This window comes from Erpetoichthys calabaricus, chromosome 1, assembly GCF_900747795.2.
Source record: "Erpetoichthys calabaricus chromosome 1, fErpCal1.3, whole genome shotgun sequence".
Classification (NCBI taxonomy): Eukaryota; Metazoa; Chordata; class Cladistia; order Polypteriformes; family Polypteridae; genus Erpetoichthys; species Erpetoichthys calabaricus.
In genome coordinates this window covers 286398020-286419960 of record NC_041394.2, presented here as the reverse complement: position 1 = coordinate 286419960, position 21941 = coordinate 286398020, and the positions used below count along the sequence as shown (strand labels likewise).

Sequence of the window (21941 nt, the reverse complement as noted above, 5' to 3'; positions counted from 1 at the left end):
GAGGTTATGCGCAAGCTTTTTAATGCACTGGTGAGGCCTCATCTGGAGTACTGTGTACAGTTTTTGGTAAGATTTGCTCTCAATGCTACAAAAAAGACAGAGTAGCCCTAGAAAAATCCAGAGAAGAGTATTAAGCTAACTCTGAGACTGGGAGGTATGAGTTATGAGGAAAGATTAAAGGAATATATCTTTTTCAATTTAAGCAAACAGAAATTAAGATGAGACATGACTGAATTGTTTAAAATTGTGAAAGAAGTTAGTATAGTGGATCAAGACTGTTATTATAAAATGAGTTCAACAAGAACATGGGGACACAGTTGGAAACTTGCTAAGGGTAAATTTCACACAAACATAGGAAGTTTTTGTTTTCCACACAGAGACCCATAGACTCATGGAATAAGATACCAAGTAGTGTGGTAGACAGAGAGTAGCAGTTTTGGGATATTCAAAACTAAACTTGATTTTATTTTGGAGGAATTAGGGGGATAGAACTGGTGAGCTTTGTTAGGCTAAACGGAATGGAAACGTCTCCTAGACAATCACCAGACCTGGATTCAAACCCAGATTCCTGAATGTGTGACGCAGCAGTGCTAAACTCTGTGCTGTCCTGTTTTAAATATGAATGTGTTTTCCCTTTCTGATTTGCATGCTGTTCCATAGGTGAGGTATATTATGTAATGAATTATACTGTACTTCCAGCCTATATAAATAGTTTTGTATACATTTTTAAAATCAAATTTATCCATTAAACATCCTTTCCTGAGGTTAAATCCCTTGGGTGTATCCTACAGTTTATATTCTAAAATAACTTAATGACTTAAGTAAAGAATATAATTGACATACTCAAAATAAAAATTTAACATATAAAAATGTATTTGTTTTCAATTAATAAAAAGTGTAAAGATGGTTTGTTGAAATTTTCTTGTTGCTGATACCTATTTTCTTCTTAACTCTTAAGAATGAATTCCCATGACCATCAATGTTGAACTTTAGTTCTCTTGATTGGAGTTAAATGACTTTATTCCCTGTGTTTTTTAACTCCCTGGAGAGCATCTCAAATTAATTTCAGGGTTGCCTTTTGTATTGGCCAGTGAGGTCAAAGGGCAACAAAACTGGTCAAAGAATGAATTATGAACTTACTAGAAAATGAATGAAAAATTCTACAATTTTACATGTCTTGTGCTTGATGAAAGTTATAAATTAAATCATTTATATCTGATGTTTTAATTGGATCTACAATTATATGAATTTTTATTAATGTTGATTCTAAATGGTCTGCCTCCTTTTAATAAATTGCAAATGCAATAAATAAAGATAATCATTTTAATAATCTCCTGACTCATGATAACAGATCTATCTGTCTGTCTATCTATAATTGTTACAGCATAAGGATTTGAAAATCACAAATGTTGATATCACATTAAACCAAAAATTTTCAACTTTAAGCACAGTAAACAACAAGTTTGGCGTTCAAACACAGGATTGCCCTGGGTAATACTTGGGTCCTTGTGATGTTTTCTGTTGGTGTTTCTGCATTTGCCTATGTGCCTTATTTTAGCCTCATATCCTTGTATAATTTAATGATGACATTCAAACAATAACACCAGCATAACAACAACACTTGGCATTCAGAGATGTATGATGTACAAGATTCATTCATTTTCTCCTCCTGCTTATTCCAGTAAAATGTCATTAGGAGCCCAGATCCTTCTGACAGTCACTCATAAGGGACAATTTAAAATAAATTAACCAAAAGTAAAATACAGAAAAAAATAATTGGGCTATAATTTGCATAATGTGCTTTCATTGGCTCTTACGAAAAAGGCACTGAATACAATACCACCGTAGTCCAAATAAACAGCAGGAGTGTTTACAAAACTGCATCTCAGAGTTCTTACTAGAGATGTTTATTCTCATTCACACATTGCTAAGCTATCTACATAACAGTGATTATTTTTCATTGAATAAGTGATATATATAGCTTCAGTAAACAAATGTGTTATTTATTCACTCAGGCGCTCTTTATCAAAAACATTTACATATATTGTGTATATCCATCCATTATCCAACCCGCAATATCCTAACTACAGGGTCACGGGGGTCTGCTGGAGCCAATCCCAGCCAACACAGGGCGCAAGGCAGGAAACAAACCCCGGGCAGGGCGCCAGCCCACCGCAGGGCGTGCACACACACACACACACACACACACACACACACACACACACACCAAGCACACACTAGGGACAATTTAGGATCGCCAGTGCACCTAACCTGCATGTCTTTGGACTGTGGGAGGAAACCCCGGGAAAGACACGGAGAGAACATGTAAACTCCATGCAGCAAACATGGGAAGCGAACCCGGGTCTCCTAACTGCGCCACCATGTATATATATATACAGTATATATGGTTGAAATAGTTTTACTGTCAAATAATGCAAAGAGTAAGCGACATGTGTGTCGCCCTAATTCTGGGCTCATCAGGTGTACACACTCACTGCACCCCCCTCTTGGGGAACCGAACCTCGGACGTCGGTGCCAGAGGCGAAGCCTGTAATGTTGAGCCACGGCGTGTGGTTCGTTTATTTGACAGTATGTAGATCGGGGTAATTACATTCATGGCATTCGTAGTCTGAATCACAATCTGATTGTATGGGTGGTTACCTACCAGGTAACTCTTGTGGTTGGTCAGCAAGTCGGCTAACATCTGCCACGGTGCCCTCTTTCAGTTGCGAGAAGCAGATCATAGAATGGTTGAAATAGTTTTTACTGTCAAATAATGCAAAAAGTTCGCGACACGTGTTTCGCCCTAATTCTGGGATGTTAGCCGACTTGCTGACCAACCACAAGAGTTACCTGGTAGGTAACCACCCATACAATCAGATTGTGGTTCAGACTACGAATGCCATGAATATATATATATATATATATATATATATATATCACATTTGTATAAAGAGGTGTAGCTAAAAGTGCTTTACAAAAAGTAAAGGAAAAATACCATTGCAAAGATGAAAAATTAAAAAAAATAAGAAATAATGAATACAAATAAAAATGGAGGAGTTCGTAATGAAAGTAAGCTTAAATTAAAGTACACTTATCTATAGGCAATTCCTAAATTTCTGATAATGGAAAAAGTCAGAGTCCAATTTAATAATATATATTGCAGTCAGTCTGCCAGAGAAGAAATGTAAATAAAATCTCCAGCAGATGTGGGTGCTGTTTGAAAAAAAAAAAAAAAAAGTTCTAGGGGTTCTAAGGCCAAAAGTTATTCATTACTGTTCTAGAAGAGTTGATGCAGCAGGTCTCATCAATAAATGTAGCATCCATATCCCTCTCCACTTCAAAGGTGGCTGCAGAGGGTTTTGCCTAGGTTGAAGTGGTGGAGATACATATTAGAAAGATCTTGTGAAAATAATCTTTATATAAAAATCTAATATTAGATTTTGTTCAAAACCTGTAAACATTCAGTGTCAAAACTTGCAATAATAGAATGAGCCAGGACTGAAATAATTAGTTTTTCATAACATTGTATATGACATAGGTCAGCTTTTTGTGTAGAATCTGTGTGAGTTCTTTAGGGACACCATGGCCACCAAGGTAACTACATAATGAACACATAGCTATGCAGCATTTCTGGACATACTTTTCTCATCTATAATTGGGTGTTGTAGATCCCTTTAGTATCAATGGAATAAAATGTTTTTAGATACACCCAGGCACAGTGTATTCTGTCATTCAAATTCTTTTTCATGAGTCTATTAATTTCAAATGACAATTGATGAGTGAACTACTTTTCTCCTTTTTCCACAGTGTATCAAGAATTTGACCACTTGTTGGAGGAGCAGTCACCTATTGAATCATACATAGAATGGCTGGATTCTATGGTTAATAGATGTGTTGTCAAGGTTTGTGTCACACCTTTGTATGTCATCCATGGTAATGATTGCTTATTTTGCCTATATAACATATAGAGTGAGGGTAATCATTTCTTTTTATTAACTTCTTCAACTACTAAAATAAAGGGCAGAGGTAATTTAATGCCTGCCACTAACCTTTGCAGGTAATTGTTAAAGAGGTTCTGTAATTAGAAGTAAAATGAACATACTCACTTGAAAAAATCTTTATCTGTTCAACATCAGGTGATCTGAACATTACCGAGGTTTGAAATATTATTTAGTAACCAAATAATTTTCAGTTGCCTAAAGGAAAATAAAAACTCAACTTGCAGAGTTCAAAACTTCCACTTGCCATTAGCCTTTTTCATTTTTGCTTACAAAAGTAAAAAAAGATGATGGTTAGGGAGATGCCAATAGAATGACATGAACAGAACTGTTGTTTAGTTTAATTCAGTGGATGTGAAAATGATTAGAAGAGCAATTTAACTGTCCATTTATTTGGGCAGTTAATATCATGTAGGTATGAGCATGAAACAATTAAGATGACTAGATGTTGCATTGTTTTGTAACATGACATTCTAGATCAGTGGTTCCCAACCTTTTTTTGGCCATGCCCCACCTAGGCCACTCTAAAATCATGATGTCCCCCACTGTAACATATACTGTACCTTATTCTTATTATTACCTATTCAAAAAGTGAACTCCTACTCACGTGGAGGATACCCATAATGTCATTAATTTGGTCCAAAGAACATGGAAACAAAAGAGGGAAAGGGCAGTTGAAGTACTGACAAAGAAATCACTAAGAAATTGTTAAAAAAAAATATATAATATGAAGTAATATGCAAATACAGTTTTGAAAACATATAATGAGACGTGATATTCATAAATATAAAAACCTTTAATGACAGCTTTTTCTGTAATATTTTGATCATTTTATATTTTTGTTATATTACAAAATTTTATAATCATTGTTACAATTCATATTATTTTAATGGTAAAAACAATTTCTAAGTAGAAAAACCCAAGCCGGTTGTAAAATCATAAATTAAAGGGTTCTTCACCATCCCCTCTATGTTTATATAAATGTCTCTGTAAAAAATAAAAATAAAAATTATTTCTTTATTTTTTTCTATCATTTTTAACAGTGAATTTTTGTTTTTTCATTTTATAAATTGTTTAACGTACTTAAATTCTCAATTTGCCCGCCTAAAAAATCAAATTGCGCCCCATGTTGGGAATCACCGATCTAGATAATCAACTAAATAACTAGATAAATGTAGATGTTGGGTTACCACTGTTGTAACCATTTTGCCATATAATTCAATTTTATATATGATCTGTCGTTAGTATTTTACATAAGATAATAGTAAGAACAGATAAAAATTAAGAAATGTAAAGCTGTAGAGCATGATGTCCATGGTTGTCCGAAATTCTCCCAGTGCAGTACTATTTAGGTGTCTCTTGAAGGCTCACATCTTTAAAGAGCAACTCACAACTACTTAGGTTAAGATATCTATGCTTTGCAATGACCATATGGTCCTTTCTATTGATATAATTCTACTCTGACATCAAGCCATGGATTCAGTAACTCTAGATGAAACTGTCATTTTCATCTGCCTACAGTTTATGTACTGGCAGGTTAAGTGATTTGTATTTAAGTGTGGACTAGGGGGCTGTTCTGAGCCAACCCAGAACACATACTATGACACAGGAGAACCAATAGTACCAAAGAAGAATAGGGTTTTTTTTTCATGAATACAAGAAATAATCAATAAGGGGTAAAGAAGACAATACACAAAAGAAAAAAATAACAAATAGCCTAAACCTCACGACCTGCCTCTACCAGGACTGTTCCTAATTACTCATCGGGCGTCTAATTCCAGTTATCCTGCTCACCTTTCAAATGAAACCATTCTCACTTTAACTAGCCTACTTTCCTACCACCAGTTGAACCCTGGCCTATAACTACTCCAAGCTCCACCTAAGACTGGCTAGAAAAGGCTTATATATCTTGGGCTATGATCATTTCCATGTACACTTCCCTTAATTTCCCATTGGGTGTCTCATTCCAGTTATCCACTGTGAGAAGTGAATGTCCTGCTCACTTTTCAAATGACACCACTCTCTTAAGCTAGTCTTCCATTATACCACCATTTGAACCCTGGTCTATTACTACTCAAGCTTTTATACCTAGGGCTAGGATCACTTCCATGTAACCTGTAATAATTACTTCCGGGTTACCCAGTGACTACCTAAAGTCCTAATGTTGTAAGGGTAGTGTATCCCCTAGCAATACCAGGTAATCACTTATGTTATGTTCTGATGCCACAGATTGGTTGTCCTCCCTGGTAACCTTGTTAGGTAACCACATGTTGACCTCTAGCGGTATGGAGGATGTCAATAAAAATGCATGGGTCTTTTTTGTGATCCTTCACTTCTGGATCTCCCCTGACCCTAATCTGCTGTGGTTGCATCTCTGCTGGTCACGATGGGTATCGCTATCGTAATTTATTTTACAACAGGGAAACCTACAGGTTACAGTTGAGCTCCACAGACATTTTCTTCCATTACCAAGAAAATCCATTTTTTCATAGTGACAAATTGCCCACTAATTCTTAGTCATTGTTAGAATTACTTAATCATTACAAGCCATAAATATATTATGTTCACACTGATGTCACAAAGATTCTTGCTTTTCTAATTATTCACAAAGTTTAAGCATTGCCAAATATTTTCTTCCAAGCCTCTCCCTCCCACGTCTCTTCTCTAAAGTGATGTCTTCATTTGCTAAGCTTCTTTCAGCCATTTACACATCCAGCAACTACAGCCTTTTCTATCTCCCCTCCATCTTGGTTTCCATGGAAACCTTGGCAGACCAAACAAATAATAAAGTAAAAAGAAATAAGATCTTGAAGGGCACATTAAGTTGTTAACAGTTTCTTACAGAAGCCTCAAACTGCAGGCTTCCTGGTGGTTAATGATTTTTTTCCTCTTTTCTGATGTAAATGTGCACTTGTTATTTGCTATTTAGGTAGCTGGAAAAAGACCTGGCTGTCTAAAGAAAGTTGCCCAACAGTTCCTCTTAATGTGGTCCTGTTTTGGAACAAGAGTCATCAGAGATATGACTTTGCATAGTGCTCCCAGCTTTGGTAAGAGATCAAACAGTTTAATTTCTACAATGAATAATGTTATTTTGTTCTGGGTTTGCTCTCATGACTAATGCTTTTCTTATAGCCTTTTTAATACATGGAGGTTTTGTGATAATTGTTTCTGACTTTTAAAATCAATGCGAATCTAATTAGGACTGGAAGCAAGCATTCAAAAGAAGCCACTTCTGTTGGAGCGTTTGCCATACTTTGGGTGATGTGCAAAATGAACAAAATTGCACAGTCGTGGCATTCTACATGTTAACAATGGCAGCTCATTTGCGTTGTAAATAGTAATTTGTCAGTGTCTCTTTGGCATTCCTTCTTGCAAGGAGCTGATAATTTTATGGTGTGTGTCATGCAATCCTCAGAAAATGTATCAATTTATCAAGTGGAAATCAACCAACAGTTATCTACTTGTTTGTTTATTTATTCTGAATTGGCTAAATTTGGCTGTACAGTACATCATCAATTCAGAGCCATAGCAAACAGTTTTGTTGTTGTTGTTGGTCTGAGAAATATTTCCAAAAAATATACTTTTTGCATAAAGGTTGGGTTGGGCATGTAAACAACTTGCATCAGAGTGCCACATCCTTTGAAATGCTTGCATTTAAAAATTGCTTTTATTAATATACATTCAGGCGTTGTAGAATTGGTCAAAGGCACTGTCTCTCAGTTACAGTATTTGCTGACGCTAGCATTATAAAATCTGAGCAACAAATGATGGAAACTCTATGAGCCCCTTAACCATCTGATTGCCATATAGATCATCACTGATCGGTAAATCATGCTGAGTGTGGAGTTTCACCCTGTGCGGTATTTGTAAAGCAGGGTATGACAGAGAAGTTGAAAGGGATACTTGTGGACAAAAGCAGCAGCCCACTTGCCCTGTCTGTGCATATGAAAGACACAGCTGGTGGCAGTGTTTTGATAAAGCAGCCCCCTATATGAAAACGCCTAATTAACAATGGGCAGCTTCCCCCTCCGCAATCTGTATATCTTAGCGTTTTATGATACTTGTGTATCAGTCTGCTCCATGTGAATAGCTGTCGGTGTTTAATGCGCTTTAGCAAAAAGGACTGGCCTCTACAATATGGTGATTGTGTTTCAACAGCACGCAGTGCCTTTCAAAGCTAGTTTTGTACCGTGGTCAGCTGGGGGAAGTTTTGCTATTTTTAGCCACCAAATGAGTCCCATTTTTCACAGTTTGGCATGTTGCTTTGGAAAAGCTGATGCAAATTAGGCCACTTTTAAATAATGGCAGATCATCTCAGACTGTTTCAATGCACTTGTTCTGACTTTTTCTCTCTGGCCAGCATGAAGTGTAATAGCTTGCTAAGTTCACTTCCAAGTTCACTGTTAGTTTATCACAACTAGAATAAAAAAATCATTTTAAGCGATATCTTTAATTAATTAAATATTAACTGCTTTATATAAAAACTTTCTCAAGAGAACGTTATGGCAACATGCTTTAAACAAAGTTACTGCGTATTCTTATATAATGTATACCTCTGTAGCTCCTCTTGGTATTTGTTTTTGCTGCTTATGTTTATTTTGTTTATTATTAATGTACTGCATAGTTGGCTAATGTCTTCACCCAAGGCACTTACAAGGTCAGGATACATTATATATGTATTTATACAACTGAAGCCCAGGCAGTGACTTGGGAATTGAACCAACAACCTTGGGGATTAAAGCCCATCCTTCATGCCTTATTGCTTTTTAAAATATCTTGTGAAGGTTTATGCTGTTAATGTTAGTATATAACATGAAGGCTGACTGATTTCATGTTTTTCTTACATTTAATAAGCCTGTTCTGGTATATTGATACTGCACACTATATAGTATCATCAAATAGTAAATCATCTGCCACTTTGAAAGCAAACCAAACACAAAACATGCAAATAGGAATTCCAATTGAACTATTTTCTTGCATAAAGAAACCAGTTATAAAGGCACACTATGAAATAACACAATAAAAACACTTTTTGTTTTGTCCAATCGGTGATTTAGGTAATGATGGTGTGGTGTGATGATCCTGAAGGGTGGCAGGCAGTAAGATCTTGTAGTTCATGTGCTACAAATAGTTTTCTCTTTTAAAGAGCTAAATGCAAATACAAGTATGAAGAGTGTCTGAGAATGCCACCATGACAATCCAGCACACCGTCTACATCAGACACTTTCAGTTTTGTGTGTGTGTGTATTAAAGACGTTCCCTGTTGGACCTCATGGAATCACAGTGTGCCTGTCTGTCAGGTGAATTAGCATCCTTTCTTACCTTCTACACTTCTTTATGATTAATGGTTTCTCTCACCTCAAACTCCAGACACTCTTTCTCCATCTCAGTTAGCCTGGTTAACAAGATGATGTAGCAACCAGGTGGTGACCACCATTTATACAGTATACTTGTTTAAGACATTTTTCTGAAATTTCCATACATGCTAATGTACGATGTCACCTTCTCATGGCCCAATCTGCATGCTTGGTGTCCAGGAACTTATTTTTTGTGATTAATTAATAGCCACTAAGAACAGTACAACAGGAAATCAGGATAAGTATGCCAGATAAACCAATACACACTCCCCTTCTACCACCAGCTAATCCTGGATTAATAAATCATAAAGAAGCAGAAATTCACACACACCAACAAATAAGCACAAGTATGTTAGAAAATCCCCTCCTTTAACCGCCACCTTATCGTGGTGGAGGGGTTTGCGTGTCCTGAGCCTGTCCAGAGCCTGAGCTTGTGCGCGAAGTTGAGAGGTTCCAGCTAGATATAGTCGGACTCACCTCGACGCACAGCTTGGACTCTGGAACCAATCTCCTTGAGAGGGGCTGGACTCTGTACCACTCTGGAGTTGCCCCCGGTGAGAGGCGCCGAGCGGGTGTGGGTATACTTATTGCCCCCCAACTTGGAGCCTGTACATTGGGGTTTACCCCGGTGGACGAGAGGGTAGCCTCCCTTCGCCTTCGGGTGGGGGGATGGGTCCTAACTGTTGTTTGTGCGTATGCACCAAACAGCAGTTCAGAGTATCCACCCTTTTTGGAGTCCCTGGAGGGGGTGCTAGAGGGCATACCTTCTGGGGACTCCCTCGTTCTGCTGGGAGACTTCAATGCTCACATGGGTAATGACAGTGAGACCTGGAAGGGCGTGATTGGGAGGAATGGCCCCCCCCAATCTGAACCCGAGTGGTGTTTTGTTATTGGACTTCTGTGCCCGTCACGGATTGTCCATAACGAACACCATGTTCAAGCATAGGGGTGTTCATATGTGCACTTGGCACCAGGACACCCTAGGCCTCAGTTCGATGATCGACTTTGTGGTCGTGTCGTCGGACTTGCGGCCACATGTCTTGGACACTCGGGTGAAGAGAGGGGCGGAGCTGTCAACTGATCACCACCTGGTGGTGAGTTGGCTTCGATGGTGGGGGAGGATGCCGGTCAGGCGCGGTAGGCCCAAACGTGTTGTGAGGGTCTGCTGGGAACGTCTGGCAGAGCCCCCTGTCAGAAGTAGCTTCAACTCCCACCTCCGGCAGAACTTCGACCACGTCCCGAGGGAGGTGGGGGACATTGAGTTCGAATGGGCCATGTTCCGTGCCTCTATTGTTGAGGCAGCTGACCGGAGCTGTGGCCGTAAGGTGGTCGGTGCCTGTCATGGCGGCAATCCCCGAACCCGTTGGTGGACACTGGCGGTGAAGGATGCCGTCAAGCTGAAGAAGGAGTTCTACAGGACCCTTTTGTCCTGTGGGACCCTAGAGGCAGCTGATAGGTACCGGCAGGCCAAGCGGAATGCGGCTTTGGTAGTTGCTGAGGCAAAAACTCGGGCGTGGGAGGAGTTTGGGGAGGCCATGGAGAATGACTTTCGGACGGCTTCGAGGAGATTCTGGTTCACCATCCGGCGTCTCAGGAAGGGGAAGCAGTGCAGTGTCAACACTGTATATGGTGGGGATGGTGCGCTGCTGACCTCGACTCGGGACGTTGTGGGTCGGTGGGGGGAGTACTTCGAAGACCTCCTCAATCCCATTAACATGCCTTCCAATGAGGAAGCAGAGCCTGGGGACTCGGAGGTGGGCTCCCCCATCTCTGGGACTGAGGTCACTGAGGTGGTCAAAAAACTCCTTGGTGGCAGGGCCCCGGGGGTGGATGAGATACGCCCGGAGTTCCTCAAGGCTCTGGATGTTGTAGGACTGTCTTGGTTGACACGCCTCTGCAACATCGCATGGACATCAGGGACAGTGCCTCTGGATTGGCAGACCGGGGTGGTAGTCCCCCTCTTTAAGAAGGGGGATCGGAGGGTGCGTTCCAACTACAGAGGGATCACACTCCTCAGCCTCCCTGGAAAAGTCTATTCAGGGGTCCTGGAGAGGAGGGTCCGTCGAATAGTCGAGCCTCGGATTCAGGAGGAACAGTGTGGTTTTTGTCCTGATCGCGGAACAGTGGACCAGCTCTACATCCTTGGCAGAGTCCTGGAGCGTGCATGGGAGTTTGCCCAACCAGTCTACATGTGTTTTGTGGACTTGGAAAAGGCATTCGACCGTGTCCCTCGGGGAATCCTGTGGGGGGTACTCCGAGAGTATGGGGTACCGGCCCCCCTGATAAGGGCTGTTCGGTCCCTGTACGATCGGTGCCAGAGCTTGGTCCGCATTGCCGGCAGTAAGTCGAACCCATTTCCAGTGAGAGTTGGACTCCTCCAGGGCTGCCCTTTGTCACCGATTCTGTTCATAACTTTTATGGACAGAATTTCTAGGCGCAGCCAGGGCGTTGAGGGGGTCCGTTTTGGTGGACTCAGGATTGGGTCACTGCTTTTTGCAGATGATGTTGTCCTGTTTGCTTCATCAGGCCGTGATCTTCAGCTCTCTCTGGATCAGTTCGCAGCCGAGTGTGAAGCGGCTGGGATGAGAATCAGCACCTCCAAATCCGAGACCATGGTCCTCAGCCGGAAAAGGATGGAGTGCTCTCTCAGGGTTGGTAGCGAGATCCTGCCCCAAGTGGAGGAGTTCAAGTATCTCGGGGTCTTGTTCACGAGTGAGGGAAGAATGGAGTGTGAGATCGACAGGCAGATCGGTGCGGCATCCGCAGTAATGCGGGCTCTGCATCAGTCTGTCGTGGTGAAAAAGGAGCTGAGCCGCAAGGCGAAGCTCTCAATTTACCAGTCAATCTATGTTCCTACCCTCACCTATGGTCATGAGCTATGGGTAGTGACCGAAAGAACGAGATCGCGAATACAAGCGGCTGAAATGAGTTTCCTCCGCAGGGTGTCTGGGCTCTCCCTTAAAGATAGGGTGAGAAGCTCAGTCATCCAGGAGGGGCTCAGAGTAGAGCCACTGCTCCTCCGCATCAAGAGGAGTCAGATGAGGTGGCTCGGGCATCTGATCAGGATGCCTCCTGGACGCCTCCCTGGTGAGGTGTTCCGGACACGTCTAACCGGGAGGAGGTCCCGGGGAAGACCCAGGACACGTTGGAGGAACTATGTCTCTCGACTGGCCTGGGAACGCCTTGGGATTCTCCTGGAAGAGCTAGAAGAAGTGGCCGGGGAGAGGGAAGTCTGGGCATCTCTGCTCAAGCTGCTGCCCCCGCGACCCGACCTCGGATAAGCGGGAGACAATGGATGGATGGATGGATGGATGTTAGAAAATACTCCGAATCACATTAGAGACAGTGGCCTCACCTTTAGTTCTGAGGTGTGTATAAAACCTCATAAAATAGCCTTCTGTTAGGCTCATCCACCTATCACTAGTAGAAAAAATAGCCAAGGGTGAGGTGGATGTGTGAAGTATGAATGGCCGAGTTAACTTTTTCTTTGTGTTTGGAAGTAGTGCAAGAAGACTTATTTGTCTGTGCTGCAGGGAAGTCCAGGTGCTTACAAAAGACGGTGTGCCAGCAGCATAGTGTTACTGTTTCACCTTGTCATATTTATGAGTTTTATACTTTGTTATCCAGTGCAGGGAAGTCTAAGTGCTTACAAAAGGAGACGTGCCAGCAGTTGAGTGTTACTGTTTCTATGGATTTCATAAATGCTTGTCAGCCAATGCGTTTGGTAGAAAGATTGTTTTCTGGTATGGAGCCATTTCCAAGGAAGGGGTGCGAAGTAAGAAGAGAGTGTGAGTATATAGAGGGGAATAGAGTTTCGCAAATGCGGAAATCATTTTACAGTGGGAGGAAGGTATTAGAGCATCAACAAGAAATGTGCCTTACATGCAGAGGATTCACTTTAATCCCTTTGTATTCCTCTTATTAAGAAAGTATACACTATGGACAAAAGTAAACTGAATATCATAATAATGTGAGTTTTTGAAATAGGGCATTCCAGGATAGTATTGTGTGCATTAAATACTCAGAATCTGCTATAACCACAGTCCTTACACTCTAGTAAAGTGACCTGTGTATTTCTGTGACAAAATGGATTTGTTTGTAATACCCCCAGAAGTCCCTCCTATCCCTCTTTACAAGGTGGGGCTTGTGCCCCCTAGTGGTTCCTACAGGTTCAGTGCAGACACAGGGGCAATATTCGAACTTTCAGTGTTCATAAAGCATGAGTGCAACCAAACACTTTCAAGAACTGGCAAATTAAAACTGTTTAAACTCAAAGCACATTCCACGATAAAAAGTGACACTTTCATTAAGCAGTGGTTAACAATGCTGCCTCACAGCTCAAGACTTCTGGGTTCAATCACAGCCCTTTCACTGTCTGCATGGTTCTTCCCATGTCTCTCACATCCCAAAGGTGCTTCTATTAAATTGACTGCCAACTATAAACTGGCCCTCTAACGGTGAGTTTGAGACATTGTGCAATTATGGTGCTCTGTCCAGTGGAGGTTGTTACTTTACACCCAAAGATGCTGGGATAGACTCCAGACACCAAGACCCTTAAATGAATTAAATGTGTTCAGTGCTGAAAGATTAATGTATGCAGCTAGATTGTTTCTTCTGTACGTAGGACATGTTGCATTTACCAAGTAGCATTTAATTGTGTCCAATCACTGGATAACAAAGTGTAAAACACATGCATATAACAGGGTGGTTTTTAATATGCCATAGAACATCTTTGTATGATTAAATGAATCTGAGGGTACACTTTAGAGAACTAAAAAATAATGTTAACAAAAATAGGACAGCGTGATGGTGTAGTGGTATCACATCCATCTCACACCAAGGAGTTTGCATGTTTTCCATGTGGGTTTCCTCTGTGTGCTCCAAAGGCATGGAGGTTAGGTAAGTTAGTAACACTAAATTGTCCCGGGTGTGTGTTCATCCTGCCATGGACTGGTGTGCTGTCCAAGGATTGTTCGAGGGTTAATTCAAAACCAGTCAGTTGGTGTCTGTGTGGAATTTGTGTGTTCTTTCTGCATTTCTTTTATTTCTTTTTTCCCCTCTTGATACTTGTTAGATTAAACTGCCAGTGCTGGTTAAAGTGTCATTCACTTTAGTATTGCTGGAATATACTGTATCAATGGCTTTTTTGGATGGAACAAGTGGGTTCAGAATAGATTTTTTAATTAAGCCTTGGTCATGCCATGAATGAAAATAGGCAGTGAACTACCATGAATGAAATAGGCAATTTAATACACTTTATTACAAAAAAAGCAGCTTGTAATATCCTCTTAGTCCAACTCAGGGTCCAGTGGCACCAGAATCCAGCCTAAGCTTGTAATATATACTGTATATATATATATATAGTCACAAACTCCACAAAGAGCCATAGCAAGGTTTGGGGCAGCCACCCGTATATTTGGTTTCCTGGCTGCAAATTGCAAATAAATGATAGCACTGATGTGCACAAAACTGAGTCCAAAACAGAACTGAGGGAATAGGGAAAAGGTGGAGGCTTTTAAAGGGGAAGACAGGAAGTGAGGTCAAAGGGGTCGGGCTCATAAGGGTCTTCAGCCATAGGCTCGAACCTAGACGTGTCATCACAGGGGCCGGAGCCGGCAAGGTCTCCTTCCATAGGCTCAGACCCGGAAGTGACGTCAAGAGGGCCCTTTAGCTGCCTCCCATGCGCACATGTGTGACAATATATATATATATATATATATATATATATATATATACTGTATACTGCAGCTGGCGATCCACAAAGGGAGAAAAAATGAATCACGTATCATAAAGTAGTTTTTATTACTGAGCTTTCAACCCCTGCCAGGGGTCTTCATCAGAGGATAATGCTTAGACTTACAAGAATCAAAGGCAATATATAGCAACACATTAAGTGGGAGGGGTGGGGGGGAGGTGACTAAGTCAGTATGATCAAGGGGGGGGGGGGGGGGGTTTGTATAGTTTACAGACCTTCTCTTCCATATATATATATAAAATGTGTGTGTATGTATTTTTTATCCAAGCTTTTCCAACAATTGATTTCCTGAACTGTAGGTTACAAATGACATTTTAGGCAGGCTTGTGTTTGTGACATAACCAAACATGTCTCTATTGAATCAGTGATAAAAAGAAATATATAACTGAGCTTCTCTTTTAATGAATGCCGTCTAAGTGAGAATAAGAAATGTTATGTCTGTAGTGTGAAATGTTTCATTGTGATGCATCACTATGAAAGGTGCTGGGTAATTAAGAAAGATTTTACAAGTTATTTGACTGGTATTAATCAGTCTTTCAATAAAGTAGCAAAGTGGCTAATGTTTACTGTCATGGCTCTTTTCAAAGGTTCCTTTCACCTCATTCACCTGATGTTTGACGATTATGTTCTTTACTTGCTGGAATCACTGCACTGCCAGGAGAGAGCTAATGAGCTCATGAGAGCGATGAAGGGAGAAGAGGGAACAGGTGAGGAAGAAGACTATGCTCTGGCGTTCTACTATAGACTTACGGGATAAGCGTGACAGACAGTGCTTCCGTCTCACGTCACTCAGGTCATAGGTTTTGTTCTGGAAGAGGTGTCTTCTGACAGGCATTTACATCTTCTGAGCATGTCCAGATAAATTAATTTTTTTTTAGAGATTTAAGCCTCTCCCCACAGACCAAGGGTGTCTGCCTTGTCTTTATTATTATTATTTTTACTATTTTATATTTAACTGGTACCTTTATATATGGTGACAAAATCAGAATAAGCTACAGGTGTGCAAAAAATATTTCTCAGTCATACTCTTAAGTTGTCAACATTCTCACTTTGACTACATGACTTGATTGTTTGTTCCTGTGACCAGGGATGACAGTAGAAAATTTTATCTTATATGACTCATTAAAGTCACACCTTCCTGACTTGCACAGATGGGAAAGTGTTTAGAAATGAAAAAGAGAAAAATATTCTTTATTACATTTTTTCTTATATATTGGTTACTTTTGTTTCATGTTCATTTGTATCATATCGTTGACAGCTTTTTGGATAAAGATTAAGCTGTTACTGTAGCAATACCACTGTCCATAATCCTTTGTGGGAAAATGGTTCCATCTTGACTGTACTTCCCCTTAACTACTACAGGTGTTCTTATGTGCATGGCTCATCATTTAACTGAAAACATTCTGGTGAATTCTTGAGAATTATTAAGAGTAGATTAGGTCTTCATATAGCTGTCTCTGTTGAACATCAATGTTAGAGTAGGGCATACTCATTAGTCCAGTTGCTAATCACTGCACAATATTGACTCTAATCTGGATGAGATTCAGTGGTTTATTTCTGACTTAAGCCTCATGCTGCTGACATCCCTGTGATTTTGAAACTGTGGGATCAGTTTCAAAACACAAATAAAATATAGGCATAGGCTCATTCACTCATTTATAATGTATTTTGCAACACTTATTAACAGTAAATTGGTTGGTTTTATCATTGTAATGGCAAAAAGAAAGGTATAAGCCAACAGCATCATTTCTATTTATGCACACTTTCGAGGCAACTCAGGCCCCTTCTTCATCTTGCCTGAAGAAGGGGCCTGAGTTGCCTCGAAAGCTTGCATATTGTAATCTTTTTAGTTAGCCAATAAAAGGTGTCATTTTGCTTGGCTTTTCTCTAAATTCATAATGGCTAACACGGTACAACACCCTAGTACTATTTATGCACAGATAGTTTTCCATCATCTAATCTCATCTTCTCAACTTGTTTATCCGGTGAGGGTCCCTTTTTCATCAGTGACTCATAATATTTCTTCCTTTTCTTGTCTTCAACAGACAGAAGTGAAGATATAATGTTAACAGAGCCCACCCCGCCTCCTCCATCGCCGAGCCCTTACTCCCCAGCAAAATCAGTTACTTCAGTGGAAATCCCATCTGCTCCATCACCAGGAAGAAATCACTCACCGGAATATACTACCATCACAGCTACAACAGGTGAATGACTGCTTTCTATAAATCACAGGATCTGATAAGGCCTTTTGTTGGATGTCTACTATAGACTACTGGTTTATCTTGGGCCAGTTTCTGCATGTATAGGCTCTAGCTGCCTATGGCCTGCCTTATACTGTTCCTTATGAATGAAGAATCTAGACTGAAGGCTTTTACAGATGTTTTGTATATTATATTATATTAAGCTGTAAATAAAGCTGTTCTGTAATACTGTTGAAAACCACTGCACTGATGTATCTCAATTGATGGATGGACTATCTTTCTATATTTAATTAATACAGTGTGTTTTATTAATACAGTTGCAAATTATGGGGGTGTCTAAAAGGTTAGCTAAAAAAGTATAAACAAGAGAAATTAGGTTCCTCAATGGTGTTTGCTAAGCTTACAAGTAAAGGAGCTGTTTGTGAAGAACCACTGTTCTGCTAGAAGCAGAATTTAGTTAAAATGATCTGAGCTTCTTGTGAGGATGCCCTTGGACTTCTCCTGCTGGAGTTTTACTTTATAGATAACTTAGGGATACCCGAGATAAACCCAGGACACACTGCAGGAAATACACATTACAATTGGTTTCAGAATTTCTTGGAAAGAGCTAGGATTTCTGCTGCTGTAGAAAAGGGATGTCTTGTCAGCTTCATTTCCACCCAAAACCTTACCATTTGAGTACAAGAAAACTGAAGGAAGGGAATTTAAAGTAATCAAAAATAATTGGATTTTACATACTGTTTGAAAAGGATGTTGTGTTAGAATAGATTGACAAGACATGATTAGACACGTTCATTGTTTAAAAATATGAACAGTACATCAGGCAGCGTTACCGTGACCTCATAATAACGCTGCCTGATATCAATGATGCTTTGAATCACTGCTGGTGTGGAGTTTGCACTGTCTGTAGGTATTCTGTTTTTTTCTCTCCCAAAGATGAGAGTATTAGGTTGACTTGTCCCTTGTGAGTACGAGTGCATGAGTGGGCCCTGGGATGGACTGGTGCCCTCTCCAGGAGTCTTTTCCGCTTTATGCCAAGGGATAGGCTCTAGCTCTCTGCGACACTAAAATAATAATAATTCATTACATTTATATAGCATTTTTCTCACTACTCTACTAGCGCTCTCCACACAGAAGTTTGATAATGTTATGAATAGTACATTACAGTCAGTTCAGCCTGATTTTAAAAGTTGGCAAAATATTTTCTTGTAGGTAAAATGCTTTAAAGTTCCAGTCAAATACTGGAAAACAATGTCAATATTTCATTTCATATCAACATTAACCAACAGAATAACAGAGAAGTGGTATGCTCATAGCTTGTTTTCACATATTAGCTCAACTTGTGGCAGCTCTTTGAAATCAGGCTTTAGAGGTTAAAGATGTGTGGGTCATCTTTTAAAATGCAGTATTTTTAATAGGAGCTGTTCAATCATATACATGGTCCCTTACGTACACAGTGACAACAGCAGGAAGTAATCCATCAGATGCCGCCCAGCAACTGCCATGTATGAGAAGTGGCCATGTGCCCCCAGCTCCCAGCACGCACAGGATGCCTGTCTATCCACACAGAGAAGATCACGGGTAAGTAATGCTGCTGCACTTCAGCTGTTTTATTTAATACCTGACAAAGTTTATATCATTATGTGACTGACTCATACAGTATTACTACTACCAGCTAAAATGCTCTTTAGGATCTTTTAAGACACTTGTCACATATATACCTAGGGTAGATTTATAAAAATATGTTCTGTAGGTTACATAACACTTTTGTTATGAGTCTGCAACTTACTGTAGGTGTATAATGTACACTGCATCATACTGTAGAGTATGTGTTTAACATGTATAGGTAAATAATAAATATACACTTGCATTGTTATTTTGTTTTATTTCTTTGCAGAGGCATCCTGATTAAACCCGGCTCTTTAATTGGTTGTTAATTAGCTTTGTCCCTAAAAGGCTCAATGTGCTGTGCTACCACTTTGCTTTGCTTGGCTACGAGGTTCAGTTATAATCCACCATACATTAAACATCAATTCCAAGTTCTCTCCTTTTGTTTGTGTGTTTCTGTCAGGGATTCTGTTTCCTGTCATAGTCCAGTGATAGGTTGTTAGGTTACTGGTGTCTCTGATGTGTGAGTGTGTGCATGTTTCTGGTGTATACAACATACAGTTGGCCCCATCTACCTCAAACGTTGCCCTGAAGTAAATGAAATTTTATATATGGTTGCTTTTTATTTTGTAAGGTAGTCGAATCATTATCTGTAAGAGAAATTTGAACATATACAACAAATAAGTACGCGGCACATCACCATCAGAATACAGAAACGGCATTGCAGGTAGTCAACATCCGTCATGAAAAGAGTGTAATGCTTGTAGTTAATTCTGTTATATTCTTGTGTGGCAGAGATCTGAACACAGAACAGAAACTGACAGCCTAGCTAAGTGGGGGCTCAATCAATTGGGTACACTTTTGTTCTGGGACAAAACTAAGCATTATAGACTTGTTTTCTGGTAATTACACAATTATTTATTTCTGAAAAAAGTCTTTCCTTTATTCTTAAGAGTAAAGTTCCTTATCTTCCCATTTTTATCGGCTGATGTATCTACAAAGGCACCACAGCAACTAGAAAGTACCTATAGGAGCAAAATGTGACCAAGCACAAATAATATTATCATCATCAAAGAAACACAAAAGAGAATAGACAATAAATAATAATAAGCAAAAGCACAGAAGTTAATTTAATCGAAGCTCACTAAACAATTAAAAAAACATACAGAGTTCATGACAATAAATGGCTCTAGGACCCTTGTTATGGAGTTTCCATGTTCTTCCAATGTTTCCATACAATTCCTTTGGTTCTCCAGTCTCCTCCTACAGGGTTAACTTGGCACCTCTAAATTTATAAGTGAGAATTGGCGTGCATAAGTGTGGCCTACCACACTCTGGGGTCCTACCTAAGGCTGATTCCTGTCTTGTGCTTATTGTCACCTGGATAGGCCTCACATGGGAATGAGCGCATGGGACAATGGATGGATGAATGAATGAATTCAATAAATGAGAGAATTGGTAGATATTAGTTTGTAAAGCACACCAAAAAATGCAGACCTGTCATTTAGAATCACACCGTGCTAGCATGGCCTGCAGTGTGTTGTTACCCTGTCTAGGGTTAGTACCACACTTGCACCTGGCACTGCCACAATAAACCCAAGCTTCCCAGAAACAAAAATACAGTATGCATTGGTCTAACTGGTTCGCTGGTGAAGGGGGCAGTCTGCCCTGGGTTTCCATCCATCCATCCATTCTCCAACCTGCTATATCCTAACACAGGGTCACGGCGGTCTGCTGGAGCCAATCACAGCCAGCACAGGCCGCAAGGCAGGAACAAATCATGGGCAGGGCACCAGCCCACTGCAGGGCACAAACCCACCCACACACACCAAGCACACATTAGGGACAATTTAGGATCGCCAATGCACCTAGTCTATGGACTGTGGGAGGAAACTGGAGCACCCAGAGGAAACCCACGCAGACATGGAGAGAACATGAAAATTGCATGCATGGAGTCCCCAGGAAGCAAAAACAGGTCTCCTTACTGCGAGGCAGCAGCACTACCACTGCGCCACCGTGCCGCCATGCCCTGGGCGTCACTTTTTAATAAACTTTAGTACTAGACTTTTAAGACTTTTTTGACAATTTGGTTTGACAGGGCTTTGGCAAGCTAATGTGTCTCATCTATGACAAAATTTTTAACATTTAAAAACTGTCACAAATACATTTGTTGCTAAGTTATATTTTACAAATGCGAATCTTGACCAATTTGCCAACCGAAAGGAATGAACTCTTCAGTCTCATTATTAATATTTTATTATTCTCTCAATCTCACAATGAAGCGAAGAAAAGAGAGTGGTGCTACTTTTAGAAAAAAAGAGGGAAGAAGTATTAAAAAAGAATGAAAGGGCATTATTGAAATACCTCAATCATAATTAATAATTAGAAATGTAGTTAAAATTTTTCGTTGTTCTCATTTTTTGTATGATATGTACAGTATTATGTTTTATTTTGTAAGTGATGGGCTTGGCAAACTCAAAGACCAGCCTGGGCAACTAAACCCTAGCTACGTCACTGCAAAAAGAGCTGGTTTAGTTAATGGATATATAGGCTATGACATTCCTAAAATGAAACTTGTATTTTTATACGTAAGAAAAAATGGTATACATAGCAATAAAGGTGAAAGTGGTTAATTAAAAACAAGGAAATGCAGTAATCAGTCCTCTGAAATGCACAGAAGGGCTAATAATAATTTGTCTTTTAAAATAAAATAGCTGGCAAGAAGAAAACAAACACTGTATTAACATTTTAATTTTGAAATGTAATTAACTTTTGAAATTCAATTTGTCTGAGAGCCTTTGTAAGAAAAATATATTTGTGATAGTAACCCCAATGTATATCAGTCTGTTTCTGCATGGTGAATGTTACAAACATATCTTACCTTCTGAGTTTTCACCATTTTCCAATTTTTCCCATACTGTTTCCACTGTGCATCCATTCACCCACCCATCCATCCATCCATCCATTATCCAACCCACTGAATCCGAACACAGGGTCACGGGGGTCTGCTGGAACCAAT

The 21941-nt window shown here is 40.0% G+C and overlaps 2 protein-coding genes across 4 annotated transcripts in view; one reads left to right on the top strand and one right to left on the bottom strand.

Moving 5' to 3' along the window:
- Positions 1-21941, bottom strand: part of LOC114662582 (NADH-cytochrome b5 reductase 3-like) — a 1047486-nt gene that overhangs the window by 375070 nt on the left and 650475 nt on the right. The gene's annotated exons all lie outside the window — the stretch shown is intronic.
- Positions 1-21941, top strand: part of rfx4 (regulatory factor X, 4) — a 99549-nt gene that overhangs the window by 63583 nt on the left and 14025 nt on the right. The window contains exons 12-16 of one of the 2 annotated variants that reach the window (XM_051934527.1): positions 3811-3905; positions 6931-7048; positions 15701-15820; positions 17159-17317; positions 18772-18895. In XM_051934527.1, the coding sequence (XP_051790487.1) occupies positions 3811-3905; positions 6931-7048; positions 15701-15820; positions 17159-17317; positions 18772-18895 (616 nt within the window). Of the gene's footprint in view, positions 1-3810; positions 3906-6930; positions 7049-15700; positions 15821-17158; positions 17318-18732; positions 18896-21941 lie in introns of both variants that reach the window. The other variant, XM_051934522.1, reaches the window with a different exon arrangement.